Raw genomic sequence first — 25,094 nt, 5'->3', positions numbered from 1 at the left:
GCTGCAGTGCCCTAGGGGTGCCGAGGAACACGGGGGTGCGGGGGGTGTCTGTGTGTCACTTCCAAAACCTCCATTTCCCCCGGCCCCAGGAGCAGGCCGGGAGGATCCCACCGTGGGGGGATGCCATGGTGGGGGATTCCACCCCGGCCCCCTTCCCCACCCTGCCCGGCCCCCGGGAGCAGCCGCGGGGGGGGCTCAGGCTGTAAAACCGAGGCCGATCAAGCCCTGCCCACACCTACAGCTGTTGTGGAAACATCCAGCCCCAAGACATGGCAGCACCAGAGACGAGGCTGCTTTGCTTCCCCTCCCTGCTTTGCCACCGCCATTCATGGGTCCCTTTGGTCTCGGCCGTCCCTGTCCCTGTGTCCCCCAGCCCCTGGGAGTCTCGGACCTGCTCTCGGCGGGACCGGACGGCGCCTGTATTGCTCGCAAAAGTGCATCGTAAATGAACTGTAAACGCGTTTCCTCTCCCCGCCCCGCGCGCCCCCGGCTCTCCCCGTCACCACCGGCCTGACCCAGGGGACCCGGCGGGGACGCGGGGCCGGGAGGCAGAGCAGAATTCGGTAACACTGAAGATGACGGTCAAAGACTGACGACTCAGCACTCTGCACCGAGACTCACTTTAAATTAACTTAAGAGACAAAGAAGCAACAGAAAAAAAAAAATATTCCTCCTTAGCCCACTGCTCTCGAAATTGTCTTCGTCTTCTTCTGACAGCGACGGGTCAGAGTCTGTAGTTGATCCCCATTTCAGACTTGTTACAAACTCAAAGCAAGTGACGCCGTGGGTTTTTCTCTTTTTCTTTTTTCTGTTTGACGGACGCAGGAACTTCAGCGAAGTTGGGCTTGGTTCGAGTAAACGGCCACGAGTGGCGGAGGAAAGGACAAGCAGTTTGGGGAGGCCCCGCTCCCCAGCTGCGCGTGGGGCGCTGGGGGAGCCCGTCCGGCCCGGCCCCCCCGTCCCCGTCCAGCCCCAGGGGCTCCGCGGGTCAAGATCCAGCCACGGCCAGAGGGAGAGGAGCCATCGCTCGCCGCTCCGCCCGGCCCTGGCAGCTCACTTGCGACGCTTGGTGGTTTTCCTCTTCCTTCTCTTGAAGAAACAGCAGCACCTGGGGACAGAGGGGACCCGTCAGCACCGGGGTCACAGCACGGAGGGTGCAGCAACCCTGGGGTCAGGGAGGACAGAAACCCCTCGGTGCCTTGGTGAGCCCCACGTGGGCAAAACTGCTCCACCAAGCGCCCCTGGTACGTGGCAGGGGCTGGACTGGGGGCACCTCAATGGCCACCAAAAGTGACACCTGCCACAGCAAATGGCAACGACCAGGGGAGTGGTCATGCCACACAAGGCTGGCTACGTGACCAGAGCCAGGGCCAGGCAGGGACCCCAGAGAAGCAGCCCCAGATCCATCCATGCCCCTCTGTGCCCTTGGGCAGGGCAAGGTGAGAAGGGCTGGGTGGTGGTGGCCCTGCAGGGACACCTCTCACAGGGTGCCAGGGGACAGCTGGGCTGTTGTTCCCCCAGAGGGCACTGGACCCATCCCAGGGCAGCTGCGACCCCTCCTCCAGCCCAGCAGTGGCGAGGGGCAGCGGGGCTGGGGCCTTACTTTGTATCGTCTGTCACCTCCACCTCGGTGGGGGCTGTGATGGGGGCGTTCGAATGTCCTGCCGTCGGGTCATCTGTGTTCAGCTCTCCGTTGGTGGAGCTCATCACCTGGGGAGAGATGAGTGTCAGCAGGGGCAGCCTGGGGGTCTGCAGCCCTTCCCCTCCCCGTGGGGCACAGGAGCCACCCACGAGACCCAGCTCTGCCTGGAGCACCAAGGTGACCTTGGTGGCAGGATGGTGCCCTCGCTCAGACCGCGGTGCTCGGCCTCAGTACCGAGCTCTCCCCAAGAGCCCCATTGCACAGAGAGCCCCGTAGAATGGCCCTGGAAGGATCTCAGCTCCTGGGTACCCCTGCACCACCAGAGGGGCTTGCTGGCAACCAGCTCCAGCATGGGCAGGACACAGGGCCTGGGAAAGCTGACAGCTCCAAGGAGCCCTTCCCACAGCTGAGCATCTGGACACAACTTTAGCTTCCCAGCACCAAGACTCAGCCCAGTGCCCACCCTGAGGGCTCAGGCATCCCTGAGCTCCTGTCTGCTCACCAGGCAGCAGGGTCAGCCACAGTGCCAGGGCCAGGAGGACACCCAAGCCACCATGGCAACAGGGAGGTGCCTGAACCGCCATCCTGTGCCTGCTGCCCGCAGGCAAAGCCAGGAGCTCCCTGGGGATGCACAGGTCAAACACTCTCCAAGCTGCTCGGCCCCAGCAAGGAGCCTCAGCCTTTCCCAGCCCCTCGGAGGAGCTGCTGCCCGACAGGCAGTGCCCAGCCAGCAGGGCCACATCAGGCTCCAGCCCCTGACACCAGCACAGAGACCCCTGCACATCATCCCCGCAGTGCCGGGCGCAGGCGGAGCACGGCAGGAGGGATCGCAGAGCAGCAGTGGGGAGGAGGAAGGGGATGAGGGACAGGAGGAGGGAGGCAGAGCATGAGCTGGGCCCTTGGAATACCCGGCCCCACGGCCTGCCTGGCACCACGGAGTGCCCGGCCCCGTGATGGCAACAGCAGGAGCTGTGCCCAAGCCTGGGGCCAAGCACCAGCAGAGTCGCTGTGGAGCAGCAGGAACGAGCAAGAGCGGCGGGGTCAGAAGCAGAGACGGAGGAAGCAGCGCAGGCCCAGCTGGGGACCCAGCATGGATGTCCCATCATCCATGTGGGAGGAACACCCAGGCCAAGGCAGGGCTGAGCGGCAGCGGGCGGGAGGCGGCGAGCACGGGGCTGACGGTGCCAGCACAGGACCACGGCCAAGGAGTGGTCGGGAAGGGAGAAGCAGGGCTTGGAGTCAGGGCTCCAGTCAAGGAGGTGCAGGAAAATCCCTGCTCAGATGATTGGCACCGGGGGCAGAGTGATGCCCACCCAGCTGTCATGCTGCAGTGTGCCAGCCATCCATCCATCCATCCATCCATCCATCCATCCATCCATCCATCCATCTCCAACCGCCCTCTAATTCCCCCTGGCAGCACCAAGAGAGCCCAGCAGTCCCCAGGAAGCAGCACCAGCCTCGTCTGCATGAGCATCCCATCACACCACAGGGACAGGCAGCACGTGCTGCAGCCGGGCAGGACCCCGGGATGTGTGGCCCCGGGGCGGGGGAGCGGGGCTGATCCCGGCTCCGCGGGCGGCCACGAGGCCCAGGGTGGCTCCGCTCCCACCCGTGCCCGCCCCTGCCCCAGTGGTTTCATGTACCTGGACGGACCCCCCGAGCCTGCCGGCTGCCAGGTGAGCTCCCAAAGGCTCCTCGGCAGGCTGCCCACCGGCCTGAGGATCCCACAACTCCGTCCCCTCGGGCGGCTGCTCGCGACAGGCAGGAGGAACAGAACGAAAAGAAACAAAAGAAAAGAGGGAGAATGGGGAAGAGAAGGGAAAAGTGGAGGGAAGGGGCGGGGAAGTGGCAAAGGGAGTCGAGAAAATAAGACATGCAAAAGCAAAAACATGACCGGAGCAGCTCGAGTTGGTGATTGCAGAGGGCACCCGTGCAGCACCGTCCTGGCGGTTCCCAGAACAGTCCCTGCGGTGACAACGGGGGACTGTGTCCCCCTGCCACCTACACACACATCCCCACGGCCAGCCCCACACAGGGCCACCCCATGGAGCAGGGCCAGCTCCAGCAGGGCTGGGGGCCGTGTTTGGGAGCGGGCTGGGGCAGCAGAGCTGGAGCTGCAGCCAGGCCCAGGTGAAGCCGTTATCCCAGGACGACGCAGAGCTTGGCAGGGCCTGTGTGGCACGAGCTGGGCTGCTCCTCCAGGGCTCAGCTGTCCCACAGCCAAACCCTCCCCTGGGGAGCACGGCGCGGCTCCACAGCTGCAAGGACACCTGTGTGCCCAGGCTGGACGCTGCTCCCGTGCTCCGGGAGCTCTGTGCTTTGCTTTTCCCCCTGCTCTGGAGAAAGGATGTCCAACATGGCCTTTCCCTGGTGCTGGGGACAGAGAGCAGACCTTACTGGGAGCGAGTTCCCAGAAATGAGCCAGAAGTGATTTGAAGATGTTTCCCTCTCCCTAAGGAAGCGCTGGTAGTGAGAGCCAGGGCAGTGCCAGGCTCCCTGCACTGGGCAGGAGCAGCCTGGGGAGAACAGTGCTGCACTCCCAGCTCCAGCCCCTTTGCAGGTGCTCTGCCCCCAAGGAGGTTTGGGGGGACAAGGGTTTGTACAGGACTGCTGGGAAACACGTGAAGTTTGCTCTTGGTGACAGAAACACGTGTCCTGCACCAGGGCAGGAAAGGTCACAGCACTGGAGCAGTTCTGAGCAGCTTTTCCCACACAACTCTGCCTGATCTCTGCCCCAGGCTTGGCTCCCTGTGCTCTGCCCATTCCCAAAACAAAGGCAGCCCCAGCATGGGAAAAATGCTGCCAAGCTGCCCCACCAATCCTGCCCTCCCTTGTCCCACATCACTGTTCCATCCATGGAAGGGCATCACAAGCAGAGCAGCGAGTCACCCCATGGGGACACTGTCCTTAGCAGAAGTGGCTCAGCCTGCACCAAGCCCTCTCCCACACCCCAGGCTGGACCCTGCCCCTCACCAGCTGATGTCCAGGCCTGGCACTGCCCAGTCAAGCCCCCCCAGTACTTCCTCCCTCTTCTGCCAGGCCACAGGGACATTGCCCTGGGTCCCTGGTGAGCCACAGACCCAGAGCTGTGGGAGGGAACTGCACTGAGGGAAAATGACGCTTGAGTCCCTGCCACCATCCCTGCTGGGCTCCATGTCCCTGGAGCTGGAGCCCAAGCTGCCCATGCCCATGGCCCCGTGCCCCAGCCAGGCTGGGCTGTTGCTCACCTGGTGTTTGGTGTGTGGCTGTGCTTTGTCTCTGTTCGGGGGCTGCACCTGCACCTCGCTGTGCATCGTGCCAATGGGGGTGGGCTGGGGACACAAAGGACAATGTCAGTGCAGCACAGAACCCTCCCAACACCCCACAGCCACATCCAACCTCCGGCCAAACATGCAAAACCCTCCACAACCGGGGCCTGATCACTGCCCCTGCCCCAGCAGTGCCGTGCTTGGTATCTGGCTGCAGCAAGCACAAGGAATGCACCCATGGCAGAAAGTGAGGTGCCAGCTTGGCTGCTGGGGTCCCCTTGGTTCGAGGAACCTCAAATTCCCGTGTCACAGCCCTGGAGCTGGTGACTGGTGAGGAGGGTGGAGCTGATCCCCTGGACACAGTGTGGGGCAGGAATGGCTGAGAGCCACATCCTCCCTGGCTGCTGCCACCAACCCCGCTGCCCCTGCTCCCTGGGGTGCCTCACCCTCTGCCCCCAGGCCCTCAGCACTCACCAGAGGTTTCCCTGCCCAGTCGTATTCGTAGTCGAACACGTAACCGTTCCTCTCGAACAAGTCTGTGAAGAGCTTCCTCAGGTAGTCGTAGTCGGGCTTCTCAAAGAAATCCAGCCGCCGCACGTAGCGCAGGTACGTGGCCATCTCCTCTGTGGGGACACCGGGGCTCAGGGGGACAGGGGACAGGGGGCTCGGGGCTGGGGGCTGGGCTGGGCACTGCTCTCACCTGGGAAGTTCTCACAGAGCACCTCCACCGGGGTGGCTCTTTTGGTGTCACCAATCTTCTGGTACCTCTCCTTTAGTGTGTCGGCCTGGCAAGGACAAGAGGGGTCAGCACAGGCATTGCCCCGGGCAGGGGAAGGCACTGGGTGCTGTCTCATCATGTACGAATTCTTGGGCCCCCTTTACCAGGTAACTCCTTCCCAGGAAACTCCTTCCCTGGGCAGGTCTGGAGGACAAACCCCAGGGTTCCCAGGACAGCCGCTGTGAGAGCAGCTGGGGGGACACAGGGAGACCTGCAGCTGCTCAGCACTGCAAGAGCCTGGCATGGAGCTCAGGTGGGATGCCAATCCTCTAACATCCCAAGGGCCTTCTCCCTCCCCATGCCAGGGCAGAGCCAGACCCACAGGAAGCCATGCTCAGGGGCAGCAGGAGCTAGCAGTTACCTTGAGGCCTTGCCAAGGAAGGCTCCCACGGAGGAAGTACATAAACATGTGCCCTAATGCTTCCAGGTCATCCCTGCGGCTTTGTTCTGTACAGAGAAAAAGAGACATGGGTCAGTTCCCACTAAAGCCACTGTCCCTGTCCCCACCCCAAATCCTGCAGCACCCCATGTGTCCTGCCAGCACCCTGAAGAGCAGGAGAGGCAGCTTGTCCCCAGCCCCACCTCTGGCACCCCTGCCCTGCAGTCCCTGCCTTCAGGCAGGAGGCAGGGCTGGCTGCCTGTGCCCACACACCTTTCCCCAGGTGGGTGTTGATGCTCATGTAGCGCGCTGTCCCTGTCAGGCTCTTGTGCTCTCGGTAGGGGATGTGTTTTTTGGTCTCGGGGTCAATATACTCTTTGGCCAGGCCAAAATCAATGATGTGGATGGTGTGCTGCCGCTTGCTGCCCGGCCGCCCCACCAGGAAGTTCTCTGGCTTGACATCTCTGTAGATCAGGCTTTTGGTGTGGACGTACTCCATCCGTGTGATCTGGGGCAGAAGGAGATGTCAGTGCCAGGGCAGAGACCCACCCCTGCACACTCCTGCCCTGGGCCCTGCTCCCCTCAGACTGGCCCCAGCCCCAAGGACGGGCACATCTGCTCCTTCCCACCACGGGAGACAGCCCCAGCCAGCTGCACCTTGGGCACACAGTGAGATGCTCTGGGAACAGAGTGAGATGCTTGTCTGGGCTCAGAGAGGGGCTGTGAAGGTGTGGAGAGCCCTCCCTCAGCAGGGAGAGGGTGAGGTATGGAACCAGGCTGGGATGTGCCAGCATCCTCTCCCCATTCCCCGCGGGATGCCCATGCTGCCTGCCCACGGTGCCCACACATCCCCTGCTCCCCGGGCAGGGTGCAGGGTGCAGGGTGCAGGGGAGGTGGAGGGGCTGCACTCACCAGCTGGATTGCAATCATCAGGACAGTTTTGAGCGTGAAGGTCCGATCACACAGATCAAAGAGATCTTCCAGGCTGGGTCCGAGCAGCTCCAACACCATGGCGTTGTACTTCCCACAGGGGCCAAAGTAGTAAACCTGAGGAATTCCTTCTGCAAGAGATGGGGCAGGGGCTGTGCAGGGCTGCAGCAGGGCCACGCCACTGCCTGTCAGGGACAGGGGCTGCAGAGGAGGGATGTCCCTGCACTGCCCTCCCTGCACAGCCTGCTCTTGGCAGCAGGGGGAAGGAGGCAGCTCCATCTGCATCCCTGACTCTGCTGCGGGGGCGGCGGGAGGAAAGAACTAAATCAAAAGAGATCAAAGATGAGATGAGGCGTCTGTGTAAAACCAGCCTCTCCCTGCGGAGCAGATGGGCAGGAGCTCAAGCTGGGAGTGAAGTTGCAGAGTCACATTTAGGGAAAGCCTCTCTCCCAGCAGTGCCCCTGGCAGGCAGCTCCCCAGGGCAGCTCAGCCCAGCCCCGTACCTGCATTGCCGAGCTGTTTGTAGAACCGATACTCCAGGTGCAGCTGGGGGGCCCGAGATTTTATGGGTTCCTTGGAGGAGAGAAAGGAGAACAGTTAAGTAGGAAGCAGGATGTTCAGGGGGTCAGGGTGTCAAACACCTCCTTCACATGCTGGCAGCAGCTGGACTGAGAACATTTGGGGCTGGGAGCAATTGGTATAAAATGGAGATGAAGCCTCAGGGGATGATGAGAGAAAATCAGCCCATATGGGAGCCAGATCATCTCATCCTGAGAGGGGAAAACATTAATGGGATCAGGTACCAGTGGGGCCACCCTCTCTGCTGCTGGCACTGGCTGAGCACAGCACAGACCACGGAGAGGGCTGGGAGAAGAAAGATTCAGCTCTTCCCTGCCCAGACCTGGATCACCCCACCTGCAGTGACGTGTGTTCCCAGACTGCCCTCAATTCTGAGCAGGAACAGAGCTCCCTGCAGCCACCCAGCCATCACATCCCAACCCATTCCACCTGCCCCAGCACTGGGGGAGGGGGAGAAATCTCTTTCTCAATGCCTGGAACATCCCCCACCCCACCATACAAGAAGTCTCCAGTTTGACAGCTACTCACCAATTTGATAGCTACGTATTCGTTTGTGTAGAGATTCTTCCCTGCAGGGAGAGACACAAAAAGGTGATGAAAAGCAGTCCCTGCATCATCCCCACCACACACCCGCCGCTGTCCCTGAGGGCTCCTGGGCTCAAAAACATCCTGAACAGGTTCTGCCGCTCCCACAACACCTGAAGGAGCCTCAAGGCACAAGTGGGACCAAAACCCATTGTGGGGAGTTGCAACATGCCTGCTAATTATCCCCAGGTGGGGTATGTGGATTCCTCTGCGATGGGGAGGCTCCTGGGGGCTGGAGCCAAGGCTGAGGGGAGGGGGCAGCAGCAGGGACGTGACTGGGCAAGGCAGGGACAAGGCTGAGACTGAGTGCCTCTCCCAGCCCCACAGGGAGAGGGGGCTACGGAGGGATGGCCAGAGTCAGGGGACATTGAGTTATGGCCTGTGGAACCCTGCAGAGGGTGGCAGGGGGGAAGGACACCCGGGAGCACTGGGGTGACCAGCAGTGGTCTGAGGGCACCACAGGCAGGTGGAAATCTCTCCCCCATGGTCGGGGTCACTCCTGGGAATGGCACATGCTTGTGTTGTGTGTGAATCAACATCACCCCTGGAGATGCTCCTGCCTGCCCAAGGGCACAGGGGAAGCCAGGAGCAGATCCATGGCACGGCCCAGACTGTACGAGGAGCCCAGGGGAGTGAAGGAGCAGCCGTGGCAGCCAGCAGGATCCCCGCAGGGCTCCACACCTGCACGGGACTTCACACCATAACCACAGCAAGGTTGAGCTCAGGATGCCTCCACATCCCCCCAAAACCAGGAGGAAAAGGGAACACACATGGGAAGCATCAGCACAACCTCTGCCCAGACCCATAAAGGCAAAGATCAAAGGTCTGCAGGAACAGCTCTGAGCGTTCCCCGTGCCAGAGCCTGCAGGAGCCCAGGCAGGTGAGGGTTAAGGGCAGCAGGTTCCCTCCAGAGGCAGCAGACTCCGATCCCAGCGATCCCTGCCTGGCATGTGCGTATCTGATGGAGCTGCATCTGTCTCCTCGGATTTTCTCCAAGCAATTTACTTAGGGAACAAGCTCCTCCTGGCGTAAGATTTCATCTGCTCCGACTGCTGCTCTCCACCTGAAGCAGCAATAAATCCTGGCCGGGTGACATCAGAGCCAGCTGCTGAGCGCCACAGTCGGCGGCAGGATTACGGGAAGAGGGATGAATGGGAGATATTAATGGAGCAGCTCCTCCCAGGGATGGGCTCTGCAGCCGAGGAGGGGCTCAGTCCTGCTGCCTCCCTGACCCTCTCCCATCCCAGGGGACCTCTGCCAAGCCACTTTGTCTGCTGCCTCTGCATAAAGCAAATCCCTTCACAGCGATTAGGGAGGAGGGGATTTGGGAGGGAGGGAGGAACGTCTGGTGAACACAGCGTGTGCCAGATCAAGGGGTTTGTCCCATCATGCACGGACATTTCCTGGGGAGCAGGTGGGATGCCCCCAGAGCTGTGCATGGCTCCACAGGGCAGTACAGTTCAGTCCAAAACAATTACTGTTGCCTTCAGGGCAGCAACATGCGATCAGGAAACTCACAGCTGGATTTTCCCTGAGGTCAGGCAGGATCTGAAGGGGGAAAAATATAACATGGCAGGAAAACAGCCAGAGGGACACTGCAAAAGGGACTCGGGACGGAGGCAGGAGCATCCCCAGCAGGGCTGGGAGGGAAAAGGGATGGAGGCAGGAGAATTCCCAGCAGTGGCATCTGTCCTGTTCCCACCACACAGGATGCCTGTGGCTCCCTGGCACACAAAATAACAATTCCGGAGCTGGCACCATTCTCCCAGCCCAAAAACGAGTCCAAATCATTTGGTAGTTCCATGGTTCAGCCGGTCCTTGGGGTGCATGGACACAGCTGATGGACAAGGTGGGGAGCAGAGAGAGTACGGGCTGGTCAAATCACCACTCTCCACTTCCCCTTTCCAAATTAAAAAAGGTGCAAATAGCAGAACTGGCCTGTCATGGGATTAATAAACCAACAGAAAAGAAAAAGCAAAAGAGCAAGGAGGGAGGATTCCTTCCACACCAGGAACTCCCCGCTCCAGCTCCTGGGGCCACCTGCTCTTCCCCAGTGCTCACAAGGGGGCAATTTTGACACCCAAAATGAGTGAGAGTCCAGGGAGCGCCTGGGAGGACTAGAGCAGGCAGGACTTGCAGCACAAAAGGTGTTTTTGAAAGGAAATAAAAGAGAAAAGTGGTGAAATGGGCGGCAGAAAGCAAATATTTGCACTGCAGGGGCCTCTGCCCGGCTCAGTGCCAGAGGTGCCTCCAGATGCAGCTGCCAGCACCTGCAGGATGCGGTGTGTGGGATCAGAACAGGGCCAAAGGCAGGAGCAGGCAGCCAGGCCTGGGGCTGGGGTGTGTTAAAGCCGGGCTCTCTCTGTCCCCTCCCCAGGGATTTGGCAGCAGCACCGGCACCTGCTCCTGCACGTCACAGCAGCCCGGCTCTGTGCTGGGATCCCAGATGGGTCCCCATCCAAGCAGCTTGGAATCATGGAATCACAGAATTATTAAGGTGGGAAAACACCTTTCAGATCACCACTCCAATCGTTAACCAGCAGCACCACCATGTTCACATTAGCCCATACCCTCAAGTGCCACATTCACACGTTTTTGAACATTTGCAGGGGTGGTGACTCCACTCCTGCCCTGGGCAGTCTGTTCCAATGCTTCCCAACCCTTTCCCTGAAGGAATTTCTCCCAATATCCAACCTGAGCCTCCCCTGGCCCAGCCTGAGGCCATTCCCTCTCCTCCTGTCCCTGTTCCCTGGGAGCAGAGCCCGACCCCCCCGGCTGTCCCCTCCTGGCAGGGACTTGTGCAGAGCCAGAAGGGCCCCCTGAGCCTCCTTTGCTCCAGGCTGAGCCCCTTTCCCAGCTCCCCCAGCCCCTCCTGGGGCTCCAGAACCTTCCCCGGCTCTGTTCATGTCTCTGGACATGCTCCAGCCCCTCGCTGTGAGGGGAGAAGGGAGCAGTGAGGCTGCCCTTGTCTGTGGCACAGCACTGTGCCCACGCTGGGAACCTTCGTGCAGCAGCAGCAGCAGCACAGAGCTGTGCCTGGGCACCGGGATGGGAATTTGGCTTCCCAGACCTGGGAATGCAGTGGAGGAGCAGGGGATGAGGCAGCTTCACACAAGGCAACCGGGCCCAGCCCTGCAGCTCCAGAGACAGGCCAAGCAACAACAGCTCTGTGGAGTGCTGGGGTTAAACACCATCAGAAGAAAAATGGTATTTTAGAGCTTGATCTTCTCTAAAGGAGGCTCTGAACATCCAGGGAGAAAAGCAAGTCTGAGCCTTCAGAAGGGAGGCAGGAGCAGCAGGAATTGTGTGGGTTCCTCTCTCCCAAAGCCTCCAAAGACACCCATTTGTGGTGCCACCTCTGGCCTGTGGTGGCTCTGTGGCTCTGACCTCTGGGAGGTGGCTGAGCCCCTGGCCACACTGCGGGTGCTCACAGGGAGGTCTCTGCAGAGCCCAAGACAAGACGGTGTCACAAGCAGCCACATTTTCAGAAGGCACCTTTTGTGGCCCCAAGTAACTCCCTGTGAGCTCCTGGGAGGCTGCAGGACAGACCCAAGAGCCACGGCTCAGGAGAGCTTGGGAATGTCCCCAGCACCTGCATGTGACCCTTCAGCTGGGGCATGGCCCTGGCCCAGCTGTGGCAGTGACCTGCTTCTGGCTCACACAGACTCACCCCCCGTGTTTTTCCCTCCCAAATCCCGAGTTTACTTTAAAAGATAATTACTAAAAGATTCCAGCTTTTCATTTTGAAGGAAAACAGCTGCTGTGACTCCAGCAGTAATGCATGCAGCAGGCTGGGGGAGAGGGGTGGGCACTGAGAAGCTGCAAAAAGCACATTTGCAGAAGTTTACTGCTGGAAGAACAGAGGCAGCAGCTGCTTCCAGGTCTCCCCCTGTCCTTCCCTGCTCTAGGCTGAGGCTGCCTTGGGGCAGCTCCATGGCACAGCCTGGCAGCAGCACCAGCCTTGGGCCAGGCTCAGGACGGGCCCTCAGAGAGTGTGCCAGGACTAAGGGCAGTTCCTGGCTCTGAGGCAGCCCTGCACCAGGGAAGGACCTGCACAGCACCCAGGTCCTTTGGGCTCAGTTTTGACCTTTCTGCCTAATGTCTGGGTTCTCCTCCTCTGCCCCTACCCCCGGCCCATCCCAAGCACTCCTGAGTAGCTGCTAAGGGGAGCCTGCTCCAACAAACCCTCTCTGTGAGTGTGCTGGCCCCGCTGCCAGGGTGCAGGGAGCTGGCAGGGAGCTGGCAGGGCTGCAGCTCGGCTGTGCCCAGTGCCAGGACACATGAGCCACCAGCCACACTCTGGTCACCCACTGCCACCAGTGCCCTGCTGCCTTGTGTTTCAGAGGGCAGTGTCCCATCCAGGCATGGAGTGGGGCTGGCTATGGGCAGCACACGGGTAGGGGGAGCTCAGGGGGCTGCAGACAGCAGACACTGCCCTGGGATGCTGTTGGAAAGTCCCAGGAAGAGCTGGGCTGGTGCTGTGGACCACAGCTGGAGGCTGGCAGGGGGAGGGATGGGCACTCACCTGCTCAGGGTCAAGCTACAGGACATAAGAAGGTAATAGGGCCCAGCACCTGCACAACTTAAACCTGTCCCTCTGTGCCAGAGGGCTGGGGCAGCCACCCCGCTCCAGCTCCCAGCCCAGCTCTCCAGTCACGCTGCTCCAGTGCAGAGCTGGCTGGCAGCACTGCCAGACTGGGACAGGCACCATTGCCCAGGATACCAAGGCCAGCAGGGACAAGGAGATGCAGGATCCAAACACACAGCCCTGGCAGCCACAACTCCTGCCTACGTCATTCCCCTTCTGGCTTCCCACAAATGCCTTATGCCAATTGATTTTATATATCATCTTTAAACAGATCACATGGTTTTGGACACCTCCTGTATGGGTGGACATTTGTGTGGGGCAGCTGAGCTGAAGCACCCTAAGGACAGATCACCACGAGCCCCTCGGTGTGGTGGAGAAATAGGACAAAGTGGTACCTTTTTGAGGAAGATAATGTCCCCTTCCTCCATCCCCACCACTGGGAGCTGGAGGTGTCACCTCCAGGTATATTTTTTCAAGATCTTGTGGACTTTGATACGAGAGGAAAAAGGCCAAAGAAGATCTGGGAGCTTTTAAATACTGAGCTGCAGTTTGGCCTCTAAAGCCTTGAGGACTGAATTCTCTATTTCCAGAGGAAAAATCAGTGCCCAGCAAAAGCTGGAGAACATCCCTGCTCATGCCACCACTTCAAAGCAAGAGCCCTCTGGTCCCTTGCCATTCATTTGCAGTTGGAGGAATCCCTAAATCCTGAAAGCATTCTTGAGCCCTGATGCAGTTTGAAGACACACCTAAGGAAGAGAGATGTGATTTTAGGAGAGAAGCCACATAGCTGTGGCTTCCACTGCTGTGATGAGATCTCGTGCTCAGGCCTGTATCATGTTATGGCCAGGCACTGCAGGGTTTTGACAGAGCAAAAAAGCCACGTGAAAGGACTGGAAGCTTCTCTTGCTGGTGGCAAGGACAAACTCTCACTGTGAGAATCGACCACTCTGGAGCCCTGGAGCGAGAGCTCACTGCTTGTCCCTGCAGCCACGAGCAAACCGAGCCCAACTGCTCCCAGGTCCCTGCAGCAACCTCACTGTCAGTTTGACAGACATTCCTCAGATCCATGTGAGACTCGTGTCCCCTCGCTGCTGCCCCTGGGAAATGAGGGGGAGGCCAAGGCAGGGGGGTCACACTGACCCTCAGCACTGAGCACAGCAAAGCAGCACAGTCCCAGCCTCCTGCCTAGAGCAGGATCCTGGGATCCAGCTCACCCAGGAACACGGATCCACTGCGCAATGCTCAGTGGCAAGCAAGGAAAAGGAGGTGCAAGGACACAGGTGGACCCTGCTCAGCTCAGGGCTCTCTCTCCCTGCCAAGCAGGGAGGCACTGGCAGCAGGAGTGTCCAGATCCACACAGGGAACTGAAAGGAGCAGCTGGTGTGGCAAAATCCCCCAGTACCTCTCCTTCCACAAGCCCTGGGTCTGGAGGAAGGCTCAGAGCTCTTCATGACACTGGGAGAGACAGCTGAACACAGGAACTGCTTGGCTGGATTTTAACCAGAGCATTTCCCTGGCTCTGCAATTACACAGCGATCCTGCCGGGAAGTGCAGGGACGGGATGGGTGAGCCTGGCACCAGCCAGTCTGTCACGCTGGGAAGAGCTGACATTAACTCCCCACTCAGGGAGGTGGGAGCTGACCCCACCCGAGCCAGGGCGACCACAGCTCCTCCCTGGGCCCATGGTCAGGGCAGGTTTAGCTCAGAGCTCAGGGCAGGTTTAGCTCAGACCTTGGTTTGAGAAGGCGCTGCTTAAAATATCACAGAGCAACTCAGCTTGTGGCTGTCACAGGCTCTGGGGACTGCCTCTCCTCCCTCTTCCAGAGCACAAGCCCCTTCCCAAAACACTCACAGCCAAGGACAGCACTACAGCTGGCAGGGACTCCACCCAATGCGTCCAATGCGCGTTCCTGGAGACATCCAGACTGCTGGCACAGAGGTGCCTGGCCCTGCCAGACCATTCCCAGCTGCCCGATGCCAAGCAAAGGGTTAACAGCTTGCTGAAAGTCTCCAGGGACATTCCCAGTCCTGGGAGAGGAGCAACCTCCCCACCCTACAAACAGGAGTTTGCTTGATGAGTTTCCTGATAAATTTGGTTCAAAATGGAAAGCAACCATGGAAGATGCTTGGGTTTTATTCCTCCCTTTCTCTGTCCTGCACAGAATTTCAGGAGAATCTCACAAAGAACCAGTTTCAACAACCAAAGACTTTACCCAGGATAAAACATGGATTGTCCTCCCTAGATGTTTGTCCCAGCAGAGTGAACATCCCTCAAGCCCCCATGTTCCTTCCCCTGTCGCAAGGCACAGTGGGAGGGCAGCACCCAGAGCACAAGCAGGGTGAGATCTGGTGAGCACACAGTGACATCTCCCAAATCCTTCCTCACTCAGTGTTCCTGGATTTGGGGGACACCCAGATCTCCATGGCCACAACCTCTTACAACAGAGAGACCCAGACTGTAGGGCTCTCCCTGACAGACCCAGAGAGCAACAGGCATGGGGAGGAGATGGGAAACACCTCTGCAATCAGTCCTTTGGGCTGGGATGGGCCTTGGTAGATCAAGCACAGCGTGAAAGGATTAAGGAAGCGGATCCTCTGTGGCAGAACAGGAGCTACCTGCAAGGGGCAACCCTTCAACCCTGGCCACAGGCCACAGCCTGTGCCAGCTCCTCCTGCTGCAGGAGGAGGATGCCAGGGCAATCCTGGCATGAGTGAGTACAGTGAGGACAAAGATGACCCTTCTCACCTAGACGGAGCTCCCCGAAATTGCCGCATCCAATCTTCTTGCCGACACGGAAGTTGGGACCCACCATTAAGACTCCCGAGTTGGTTCCAGCACCCCGGCCTCCATGACCACTCCTTCCTCCACCTGTCTTGGACATCCTTTTACCTTCCTCCAGCTCCCCTTTCCCTCCTCTCTTATCAAAATCCATAAGTTTGTGATACCCCGGCCTCTCCACGGTTACGCTGCTGCCATACAAATCCCAGAGCTGCCGAAAATGGAAGGGTGAGGAGGAAAGAAGCAGGGTTCCTCTTGGTTAATACACCATCCCGGTGAGCGGTGGGAGGGCGGGGTCTGGAGAAGGAGGGGAAAGTGGCCGTCCACGGGTGCTGGGCTACTGAAATGTTAGCGCTCCCCAAGGTCCCGCCGGGACTGTCATCATCGCCGGTCACAGGGAGTTCTTTGGTGGAGAGAACATCCTGCAGACAGGGTCCTCCCAGCGCAGCTCCTCCGTCTCCCAGCTGTGAAAAACAAGAGGGAGAAAATCAGTATGAGGTGGCAGAGGACAACAGAGTTGTGGGCTCTGGGTTCCTGCCCCCAGCTCCACAGAGCCCCTTCCCTGCACACAGGTAATTCCTGCTGCAATGACAGTGCTGCTGGGAGGAGCTGGGATAAAAATCAGGTTCCAGAGTGCTCCATGCCTGAGATGGTGCTTTAAATAAACAGACAAATTAATTTTAATAAAGTTTGGTCAGTCAGAGGTGAAATGGTTGACGAGTGTCTCCATGTTCAAGCCAGCTAAGAGGGATGTGGGGGCAAAACTGTTCCCATGGGGAAGAGCTGCTGGCAGCTTCTGGAAGTGTTTGGAGGCACCAGCCAGGGACTCTGAGAGCCCCTCAGGAGCACAGGACACATGTGAATCCAGCATTATGGGCACACCATGCCAGGCATGGGGCTGCCCATGCAATGAAAATTATTTCACCTGGCTGGGAGGGTCCCTGTGGATCCAGGGGCTGGGGCCAGTGGAGTTGGAGCATTTCCCACTCCAGCAGCAGCCTCCACTGTGGAGGGTCGGGATCTTGTGCCAGCAGCCCTGCCCAGGACACGGCTCCTGGGGAACAGCCACACTCAGGGCACCCACCACAGCCCACCTGGGCTGGGGGAAAACACCCACTTGGCAAACAGGAACTTACTAACATCCCACTGCCTCTTCCTCTGCTCTTATCAGCCAACCTAGATTTTAATTGCAAAGCTGGGAGCGAGGCCCCTTGGCTGCAGCCTGGGCCAATGCTGTGACACTTGCCAGAGCAAATTATGCTCGTGGAAGCTTGTTTGCTCAGGGGTGCAGCACCTTTCATGCCTCACGTGCTCCCAGTGAGGCTGCTGGAAAGCCCCGTGCTGCTGGTGGGGTTATCCAGATTCCCCTCGGCTCCCACAAACAGGCAGGAATCAGCTCAGTCCCCCGAACCAAGGAGCTCCTTCCTGTGTGCACAGCCCTGCTCATGGCAGGGGCTGGATGAGGTGACCTTTAAAGGTCCCTCCAACCCAAACTACTCCATGATTCCATGACACTGGCTCCACACACATCCCTGTGCAGCTGTCTGTCCTTACGTGGGTACAGCAGCACAACATCAAGGCCAAACCAATCCCTTGCTTCCTTCTGGACACAAGAGTGGGATGAAAAGAACCACTGACATGCTCTGTGCTCAAGGGGCCCAAGAAGGATCTGCGCTCTCCCTCCCTCCAGCATTCCTCCAGAATGGGACTCCCCTGCACTGGGGGAAGGTCAGGCTGGGTCCCTCCTCACAGGGATGCCCGTGTGGGAGGCAGGAAGGACAGTCAGGAAGCTAAACCCAGACAGAGGGGGTCAAGATGGATCTGGGCACACACTGGGAGGGCATGTGAGAGACCCACATCTCCATTTCCCCCCCACTCTCCCCACCTCCCTCTGTGGCTCTGGAGGCCCCTGTGACATCTGAAAGCCTCCCAGGAACCCCCAGTGCCACAGACTCCTGCTGACCCCGTGGGTTATCCAAGCAAACCCCCCCTCCAGCGCTGGGCTCCAGGAAATGAACACACTGCAAGCTCTGATACTTGGCCAAACCCTGGAAAACTTTTTATTGGCTCTCAACAGCTATTAATAACAAAAAAAAAAAGTTTCTCGTGCTCAAGGGTGCACAGAGGGAAATGTGGGAGCTCTAAGAGCAACTCAGGGAAAAAGACACCTTCCAGAGCTCAGCAGGGGGAAGGACTGGCTGTGTAAGGGTCCAGGGCCCCCCACCTACAGCTTTCCTGCTCCCAGCCCCCTCCGGACCTCTCCACAGCATCCTGGCACACTGCCACCGCTCTCCAGGAGGGACCAGAGCAGCTCCAAAGGCACAGAGTGCAGGGGTCCCACTGCCTGTTCAAGCACAGGAGAATAAGGCTTTCATGCATCATGGGAGCCCCCTCCTGCCCCCACAGGCTCCAGCCTCCATCCAACACCTCTGAAGCATCCCGAGAGCAGAGCAGCCTGGCCCTCCAAGGCCACCTCCAGCACACCAACAACTGGGGACCATCCTGCTTCAACCAGCACACCTCAGCCGAGGGAAACTGAGGCACAGGGAGTCTTCCAGCTCTCCCAAAGGTGGGCAGCCACGGGCTGGCTTCTGCCCTGATGCTCCCTTCCCCCAGCAGCATGTCCGTGCCAGCAGGAAGCAGGGTGGGAGCGGCAGGAGCAGGGTTTCCCTGCGCTTTGTTCTGCCCCAGCCCCGAGCGCGCACGGCCCACACGTGATATCCTGCTCATTCTTCGCTCCCCCAATAATTTCCGCTCTGGTTCAGCACATGGTGCTGCCCTCCCGACCTCCTCATGCTTCTCCCACCTCCACAGACACCGGGAGCCATTCCCCCACAGCCTCCCAGCTCCCAGAGCAGGCAGCTCTCGCCTGGCGTTTGGGAGCTGCTGTCCCTGGACACGGCTCCAGCCACACACTGGGAGAGGGAAGCAGGAGGTGATGCACAGGCCCTGCTGCTCCATAACCTGTTTTCCTTCTGAATCAGACCTTTATGCTCAGTCCCAGGGGATTCCAGGCCCAGACTGTTTGCACAGAGTCAGGCGGCCGACAGCCAGAGCCGAGGGAGCTCCAGCCCCGGTGCCCGGGATTATTTTCTTTGAAGAGTTATGGGCCAGCCTCTGCTAGGGAATTTCAGACAATGAAGTGAGACAGAAGGGAAAAATTAAATCCTGTTTCCTGTGAGCACAGGGGGACTGTGCTGCCTTCTCCCAGCCCAGACAAACGCAGGGATCAGCACAGCACAACTCTGGTCCTGCCTGCAGGAGCAGCCTTCATGGAGAGGCCCAACTCCAAACCCCAATTTCAGGCCAGATTCTCACCCAGCGTGGCCACAGCCCAGCCCCCCACGCTGGGACTGCCATCCTGCAATCCCCCCTTTCCCAAGCCGGGCGGTCAGAGCAGCAGGAAATCCCTGAACCACATCCCTGTGAGTCAGGCCAGGGCAAGTGATGCTCCCTCACACTCTGCCCACCAGCCTCCCCCGTGGGTGAGCCAAGGGCTGGGAGGAATTTATTTCCTCATCCCAGGACTGCCAAGAAGACACAGTGGCTCCCTGGACCTCGGGACAAAAGCAGGACCCACCTTTGTGCAGTGTCAGTGACTGCTCAGGTTTTCCACCCTGTGCCATAAAGGGATCACTGGCCTTTAAAACTGAGAACAACCTAATTAGAAACAGAAACTTTTGGTAAAATCCCAGAACTCCCACTGCTCTGGAGCAAAAAACCCCCTGTGTTTGTTAAAACACAGCAGCCTTTGGACAGGCAACAGGGACCCAGACCTGACCCATCCTCCCCAGGCAGTAGCACCATGGGGGAAGATTCCATGGATAAAATTGATGTCACATCCTTCCATTTTGCACAGGAATCCTCTCCCAAAAGGTCACAGTGAGGCAAGCAGCCTCCGGAAAGCACCTTCTAGGCTTGATTTGCTGGCCTGGAATCAAATCTGATGCAAGATGAGACTAAGAAAACTCGTTTCTCTCTTTAGGAGGGAGTGGGATAAATAAAGAAAAAAAAATGAATTGGCCTGAAGTTTGGCAGAAGAAATTCCAAAGCAAGCTGTGGTCTTAAAGCAAATAAGCAGTGCCCTGTGGTGCTTGCAGTGCCAGTGCTCCAAGCCAGGGATCCTGGAAGGGAAACAAACTGCAGGCAAGTGTCTCAGCACCCCCAAAACAGAACCTCAGAAGCACCGAAAATGCCATAAAAAGGGGCAAGCCCACACACCCTCTGATTCCCAAAGAGGGAGATCATAGTGCTTTTCTTGAAATACTGGGTCCTTTTTCTTTGCCATCTGGTTTTAAGCAGGTCAGAGCCACTCTAGTGGCTTACTTCAGATGAAAGGGTGAGAAAAGGGGAATTGGGGTTGGGGGGAGTTGTTTTTTTCCTTAAAAGAAAAGCTGCAGTTCTAGTGCTACCCCTTGTCTCTGTGACTAGGACCAAAATATCAAGGCTCGGGAAGTTCCTGCCCACATTTGCAAGTATAAGATGCTGAAGAGTTGTATTTTTAAGAATTTCTTTCCTGCAAAATGAAACCCCGTGGCTGCCGAGAAGGCACTTGTACAAACCATCTGGGGCACATTGTTCTCAGCCCTTTATATGAACACACACACCGTGTTCCTGCCCGAAGGAGGTTACAGCTAAACGGGGCAAGACAAAAGAGGGGAAGAAGAGGGGAAAAAATAGTGGCCTGGAGCAGGGAAGTGGCTGGTGAAGGTCAGGGAGCAGGTCCATGGTGCTGCTCAGGTGTCCTGCAGCACCTGCCATCTCCAGTGCTGCTCCCTGAGCCTCACCAGCCTTTGGGATGGTTCTTGGAGCTGGTTTCCCCATGTGCTCTGCACTTTGTGAGCAGAAGGGAAACACAGCTGCATCCAGATGAAAGAGAAAGGAAAGCATCTTCAGAGCACAAAGAGAAAAGCCCTTGACACTCTGAAGCTCCAAGTACAGATCACTGCCAATTAAAGGCTAAAAATAATCACAAATACCCCAATGTCCCAAAGGATGACCCATTAGCTGGCTCCCAGCACAAAAATCCAGACCAAAAGCAACCAGTGGCCTTACACAGCTGAAACCAAGTCCCAATAAATTGTAAAAGTTGAAGAGGCTGAGCTTACAGGAAGATCAGAAGTCTTAAAACAAAGCAAAGTCTTTAAATATCTTTAAGAGCGAGCTAAAGACAGTCCCAAATGATGTCTGCGAGGGTTTGTTGTTAAACACATGTTCCAGCCTGCAGAGCTGGAGCAGGGAAAGCTGTGCCACCACACAGAGGTTTCCCAAAACAGGGGGTCAAGGAAAGCCTCACCAGGATTCCCAGGGGAGCCCTGCAATGGGTACAGCCAAGCTGCTTCATTCACAGGGCTGGGGCACATCAAGTTTCTCATCCCACATCAAAGTTCCCAAATCCCTCTCTCCAGGGCTGATCTCCACTCATTCTTTATCCAGCCTGTGTTTGTGCTTGGGATTGTCCCAGCCCATGGCAGGACCTTGCACTTGGCCTTGTTGAAATTCATGAGTTTGGCACAATCCCACCTCCACAGGTCCCCGTGGATGCTCCATCCCTTCCCTCCAGCATGACTGCTCCACACAGCTCTGTGTCACCAGCAAACTTGAGGGTACCCTCAGTCCCCCAGCCCGTGTCACCAGCAGAGATGTAAACAGCACTGGTCCCAGTACCAACCCCTGAGGACACCACTTGCCACTGGTCTCCACTTAAGATTGTGACCATTATCCACCAAGTGACCATCCAACAGGTTCCAGAGAGATCTCCTGAGCTTCCTCCACCCTTGGACACACACCTCTCCTCTGAGCTGGGCATAGCAGCTGAACAGGCTGGAACTCAGGTCCATGGGATGTGCTGTTGGGAAAAACTCATCCTGATCCCAAAGGAAGTTTTCTCTACGGGCTTGAGAGGCAGAGGGGCTGTGCAGCCCCTGGAGCTCACTCCACCTTGCACCTCCACCAGCGACAGCTCCAGTCAGGGGAGATTCAAGCAAACCTACCAGGACAGCAGAACATTCCTTATGGCAAAGGAAGACTGGCTTGCTCTGGCCCCATTTCCTCTGGATCCCTCAAGAAAACAGGAGTTTCAGTGCTCTGACTGAGGAACTCCAGGAACCCGGTGGAGATGAGAGTTCTGGATGTGAACATCTCACATCCAGAGCTCTGAGAGCTGTGCCCACCCTGCCAGGATGGAAGATGGACTGCACCACTCCGGGGACAGCACCCGCAGAGGAGTTGGAGCAGCAGGGCAAGGGGTGAAGGGGCCTTTATCTATCCCAGAAATTCTCTTAAAAACTAAGCAGTCCTGGAAGCAGCCACTTTCCCAGCAGCTTCTTCCAAGTGCAGCTACAAGAACATCATCCCTGTCCCAGCAGGTTGGGTTCAGAAGCGATGGCACCCTGGCCTCCTCCCAATCTCCAGCCCCTTCTCCAGCCTCCAGCGAGGCAGGAGCCAGCACAGCTCTGTTTACTCCACTCGCTCCTTTGTACGTGTGTGTTGGTGTCAGCACAACAGGAAGCTCCTGTTAAATAGTTTGTTACTTAACTGCTGATGCAGAGCCACCGGGGAACCCGGGCGGAACGTGCAGCGCGTTCTGAGAGCCGGGGGAGCCTTGCAGCTCAGCTCCAGGGATTTAAGAGCTCTTGGCTCTGCCACCCCTTCCCTGGTGATTTGGGTGTGTACTGAGACCCTGGCCCCTCACATCCCGCCTGTTACACTGGGATAACTTCCCTGCCTCCTCCATGTGAGATCCCTAGAGAGATGGCTGGCTTTCTCAGCTTTTGAACAGTGCTGAGAGCTCATCAAGCCCCCGCCCCACCTGCTTCAAGGTATCTGCAGAGAGAAGAGTCCAGAACTGAAGGAACTGTCCCACCAGACAGGAGCAGCATCCTGTGAAACCCACCAAGCCCACCTGTGCTGCTGCTGCCAGGGAATATCCAGTGGTCACAAATCCACTGTTTGGATTCCCACAGAGCAGCCCTCAGCACCCCCTCCCTGACTGCTTCCCTCATCCCCTGCATCCCTCATCCCCCAAACACAGACCTGGCTCATCCATGTGGTGCCACCAGGCTGAGTCATCAGTGACACGGCAGACACAGCTCTGTCACCATGGCCACTGCACCAGGACTGTTTGAAGCACTGACAGTGCTGGCTGGTTTCCCTCTCAGCAAAAAAAAGCAGCGGGGTTTCACTCTGGTGCCCCAATATTTACAATTTAGAAATCTGCATGGGCAGTTTTTCCCATGAAAAAACATGCTTTTTTTTCATCCAAATTCTTAGTTGAAAAGAAGACAAGAATAAAGCCGAGGCTAATGTTTCTACCAGAATTTCTTCTAGTGTTCAGAGGAAAAAAAAACCCAACAGAAACAACCAACCCACAAAAACCCTGAACTGTGGCAGCAAAGCTTTTAATCCAACATGATCCCAGCATCCTTGTTCCAAACCTCTCCTCCCTTCCTGGCTTCCCAGCTCTTTATTGAGAACACAGCGTGTTGAGGAGAGAGGATCACACACAGCTCCCAGAGCAGTGGGCACAGGGCACTCCTGGCACCCCCAGCCTGGCCAGGATCTGCCCCTCCCCTTGCATGGCCCCAGGGATGGACACAGCCAACAGCACTCCCAGCACCGGAATTAAAAACATAAATCCACTCTCAGAGCAAACAACCGGACACACCATCACCTCCAGCTGCACTGGTAACACAGAATAAACAAAACCAACTTCAGCAAAAGGGGCAGGAACATGCAGAGCCTGTCAGACACTACAGAAGTTAGCACGTGCAGGTGCTGCCCTGCTCCCAGCACAGGCCATCAGTCAGCTCCAACACCTCAGGGTTTCACCCAGGTATCCATCCATGGCTCTCAGCCATATCCATAAAAACATCCAAGGCACAAAACCACCAGGATGAAAAAAAAAATAATTAAAAGATAATACAAAAAATAATGAAGCATCCAGGTTTTTCCCTAGAGTTAAGTTGTGCCGTAAAAAAGACGGATTTTTCTTTTTGGCCTCCTCTTCCAGCTCTCATGTCTATTAAACTTTTCACTAAATTAGAAATGTTCTCTTGTTACTGGCTATTCCCTTCCCCAAGAGATTTTTATGACACTGTGAACTCTGGTGAGCTCTTAACCTACAACAAACCAAGCTCCAAATTGTTTCAAAAGTATTTTCTCCCAGCCTCTGAACCCAAATATGGTTTTTTAATGGACTGCTATGAATTTTCAGTATTTTTTTAATGTTTGTGCCATACCATTCCCTCTGTAACAATGAAGGTAGCAGAGTTTCAACAAGGCAGCAGGGAAATGCTTCTGCTGAAGGAGGGTCCTGTTTCCCACATCAGTCTCACCCACAGATTCTCACAACACACCCAGTAACGACTTGCATGTGGTTTCAGAGAGATCTCTAAAGGACACCAGGTGACATTCAAACCCATGAGGCTGCCTTAAAAGCAAAATCTCAGCTGTTCCTCGAACTCCAGCCCAACCTTCCCAGGCTCCTGCAGCCCATGGACCCACGGACCCAGAGTGAGCACAGCATCCCCCCGTGCAAGGGCTCCTAAAGGGAGTGGAAGCCAAACTGAAACTGTTCTGCAAACACAGCAGAATTAAAAAAGAAGTAAAAGATGGGCACAAACCACCAGTAGCAGAGTTTTCAGTTTCCAATGGAACCACGAGGCACCACTCAAGAGCTGGTGTGAATTCCCTAGCTGGAAGGATCCTAACCCAAAAAAATTCCTCCTCTCGAGATGAGCACAGCAGGGCTGCACAAGCTACGTGCCAGAACACCCCTGGAGCAGCAGCTGGAGAACTTCACCCCAAACTCTGACTGCTCACACCACAGTTGAGGGTGGATGAGGAGAATCCCTGCCTGGCAGCACTATGTATGTGCACAGTGTCAGCTTTCCAGCAGCAGGTCAGCAGGAGTCATTTTGCACCCAAAAATATCAGAGGAGGAACCAGGTCCCTCTTCAGCCAACAGGAGTGGGACTGCTTGATGAACATGTGCTCCCTGCACACATGAGCAGAAAGAAATCAATGTGCTTTGGACAGTGCAAACACAGAACTCGGGATCCTCAACGTCCAAATTCAGAACACACAGATCTTCATGTTTTTGAAACCAGCCTTCAGAGTAAGGACACTTCTAAATCTCTTAGAGGCCACAAAAAAAAAACCCTCATGCAGCATCTCCACTCCTATGAGCTGCCAATTCTCTCCCAGCCCAATGCACAATTTCACTCTTTTCCTTGGATCCTCATCCAAAGAAGCTACACCTGGATGGAAAATATTAAACTGTGTTCCACCAAGGAGCCGGAAATACCACGATGGAAATTTCAGCAGAAGCACAGGAACCAAGCAAAAAGCTGAAAATACTTCTCTAGGAAAAATAATAACAGCAAATGCACACATGCTAAAATAAGACCAGATCTGAAAACTAGTCTGGAAATAACAAACCCAGCCCAAGTCAGACAAACTCATCCATGAACCAAGTGCCCAAGAGAGTTGATTCACCTTTTTGGGTTAATCAGGCACAAATTTAAACCTCCAGCTGGTTTTCATAACCAGAAAACACACTGAGGCTCTATGAGAAATGACTTGA

The 25,094-nt window shown here is 56.9% G+C and overlaps 1 protein-coding gene across 3 annotated transcripts in view; it reads right to left on the bottom strand.

The window, feature by feature from the left end:
- Positions 1–606: 606 nt before the first annotated feature.
- CSNK1G2 (casein kinase 1 gamma 2) overlaps positions 607–25,094 on the bottom strand; it is a 41,159-nt gene continuing 16,671 nt past the window's right edge. Inside the window, exons 2-13 of one of the 3 annotated variants that reach the window (XM_086862447.1) lie at positions 15,476–15,972; positions 8,085–8,125; positions 7,481–7,550; positions 6,960–7,108; positions 6,321–6,555; positions 6,030–6,115; positions 5,591–5,675; positions 5,365–5,513; positions 4,870–4,953; positions 3,286–3,390; positions 1,604–1,710; positions 618–1,108 (exon numbers count right to left, since the gene is read on the bottom strand). In XM_086862447.1, the coding sequence (XP_086718573.1) occupies positions 1,054–1,108; positions 1,604–1,710; positions 3,286–3,390; positions 4,870–4,953; positions 5,365–5,513; positions 5,591–5,675; positions 6,030–6,115; positions 6,321–6,555; positions 6,960–7,108; positions 7,481–7,550; positions 8,085–8,125; positions 15,476–15,662 (1,353 nt within the window). In that variant the 5' untranslated portion in view covers positions 15,663–15,972 and the 3' untranslated portion in view covers positions 618–1,053. Of the gene's footprint in view, positions 1,109–1,603; positions 1,711–3,105; positions 3,391–4,869; positions 4,954–5,364; positions 5,514–5,590; positions 5,676–6,029; positions 6,116–6,320; positions 6,556–6,959; positions 7,109–7,480; positions 7,551–8,084; positions 8,126–15,475; positions 15,973–25,094 lie in introns of those variants that run through there. The other 2 variants (XM_086862446.1, XM_086862444.1) reach the window with 2 other exon arrangements.

Source organism: Cyanistes caeruleus, chromosome 25 (assembly GCF_971803275.1).
Source record: "Cyanistes caeruleus chromosome 25, bCyaCae1.hap1.1, whole genome shotgun sequence".
NCBI classification, from domain to species: Eukaryota; Metazoa; Chordata; class Aves; order Passeriformes; family Paridae; genus Cyanistes; species Cyanistes caeruleus.
This window is presented reverse-complemented; position numbering and strand designations above follow the sequence as displayed.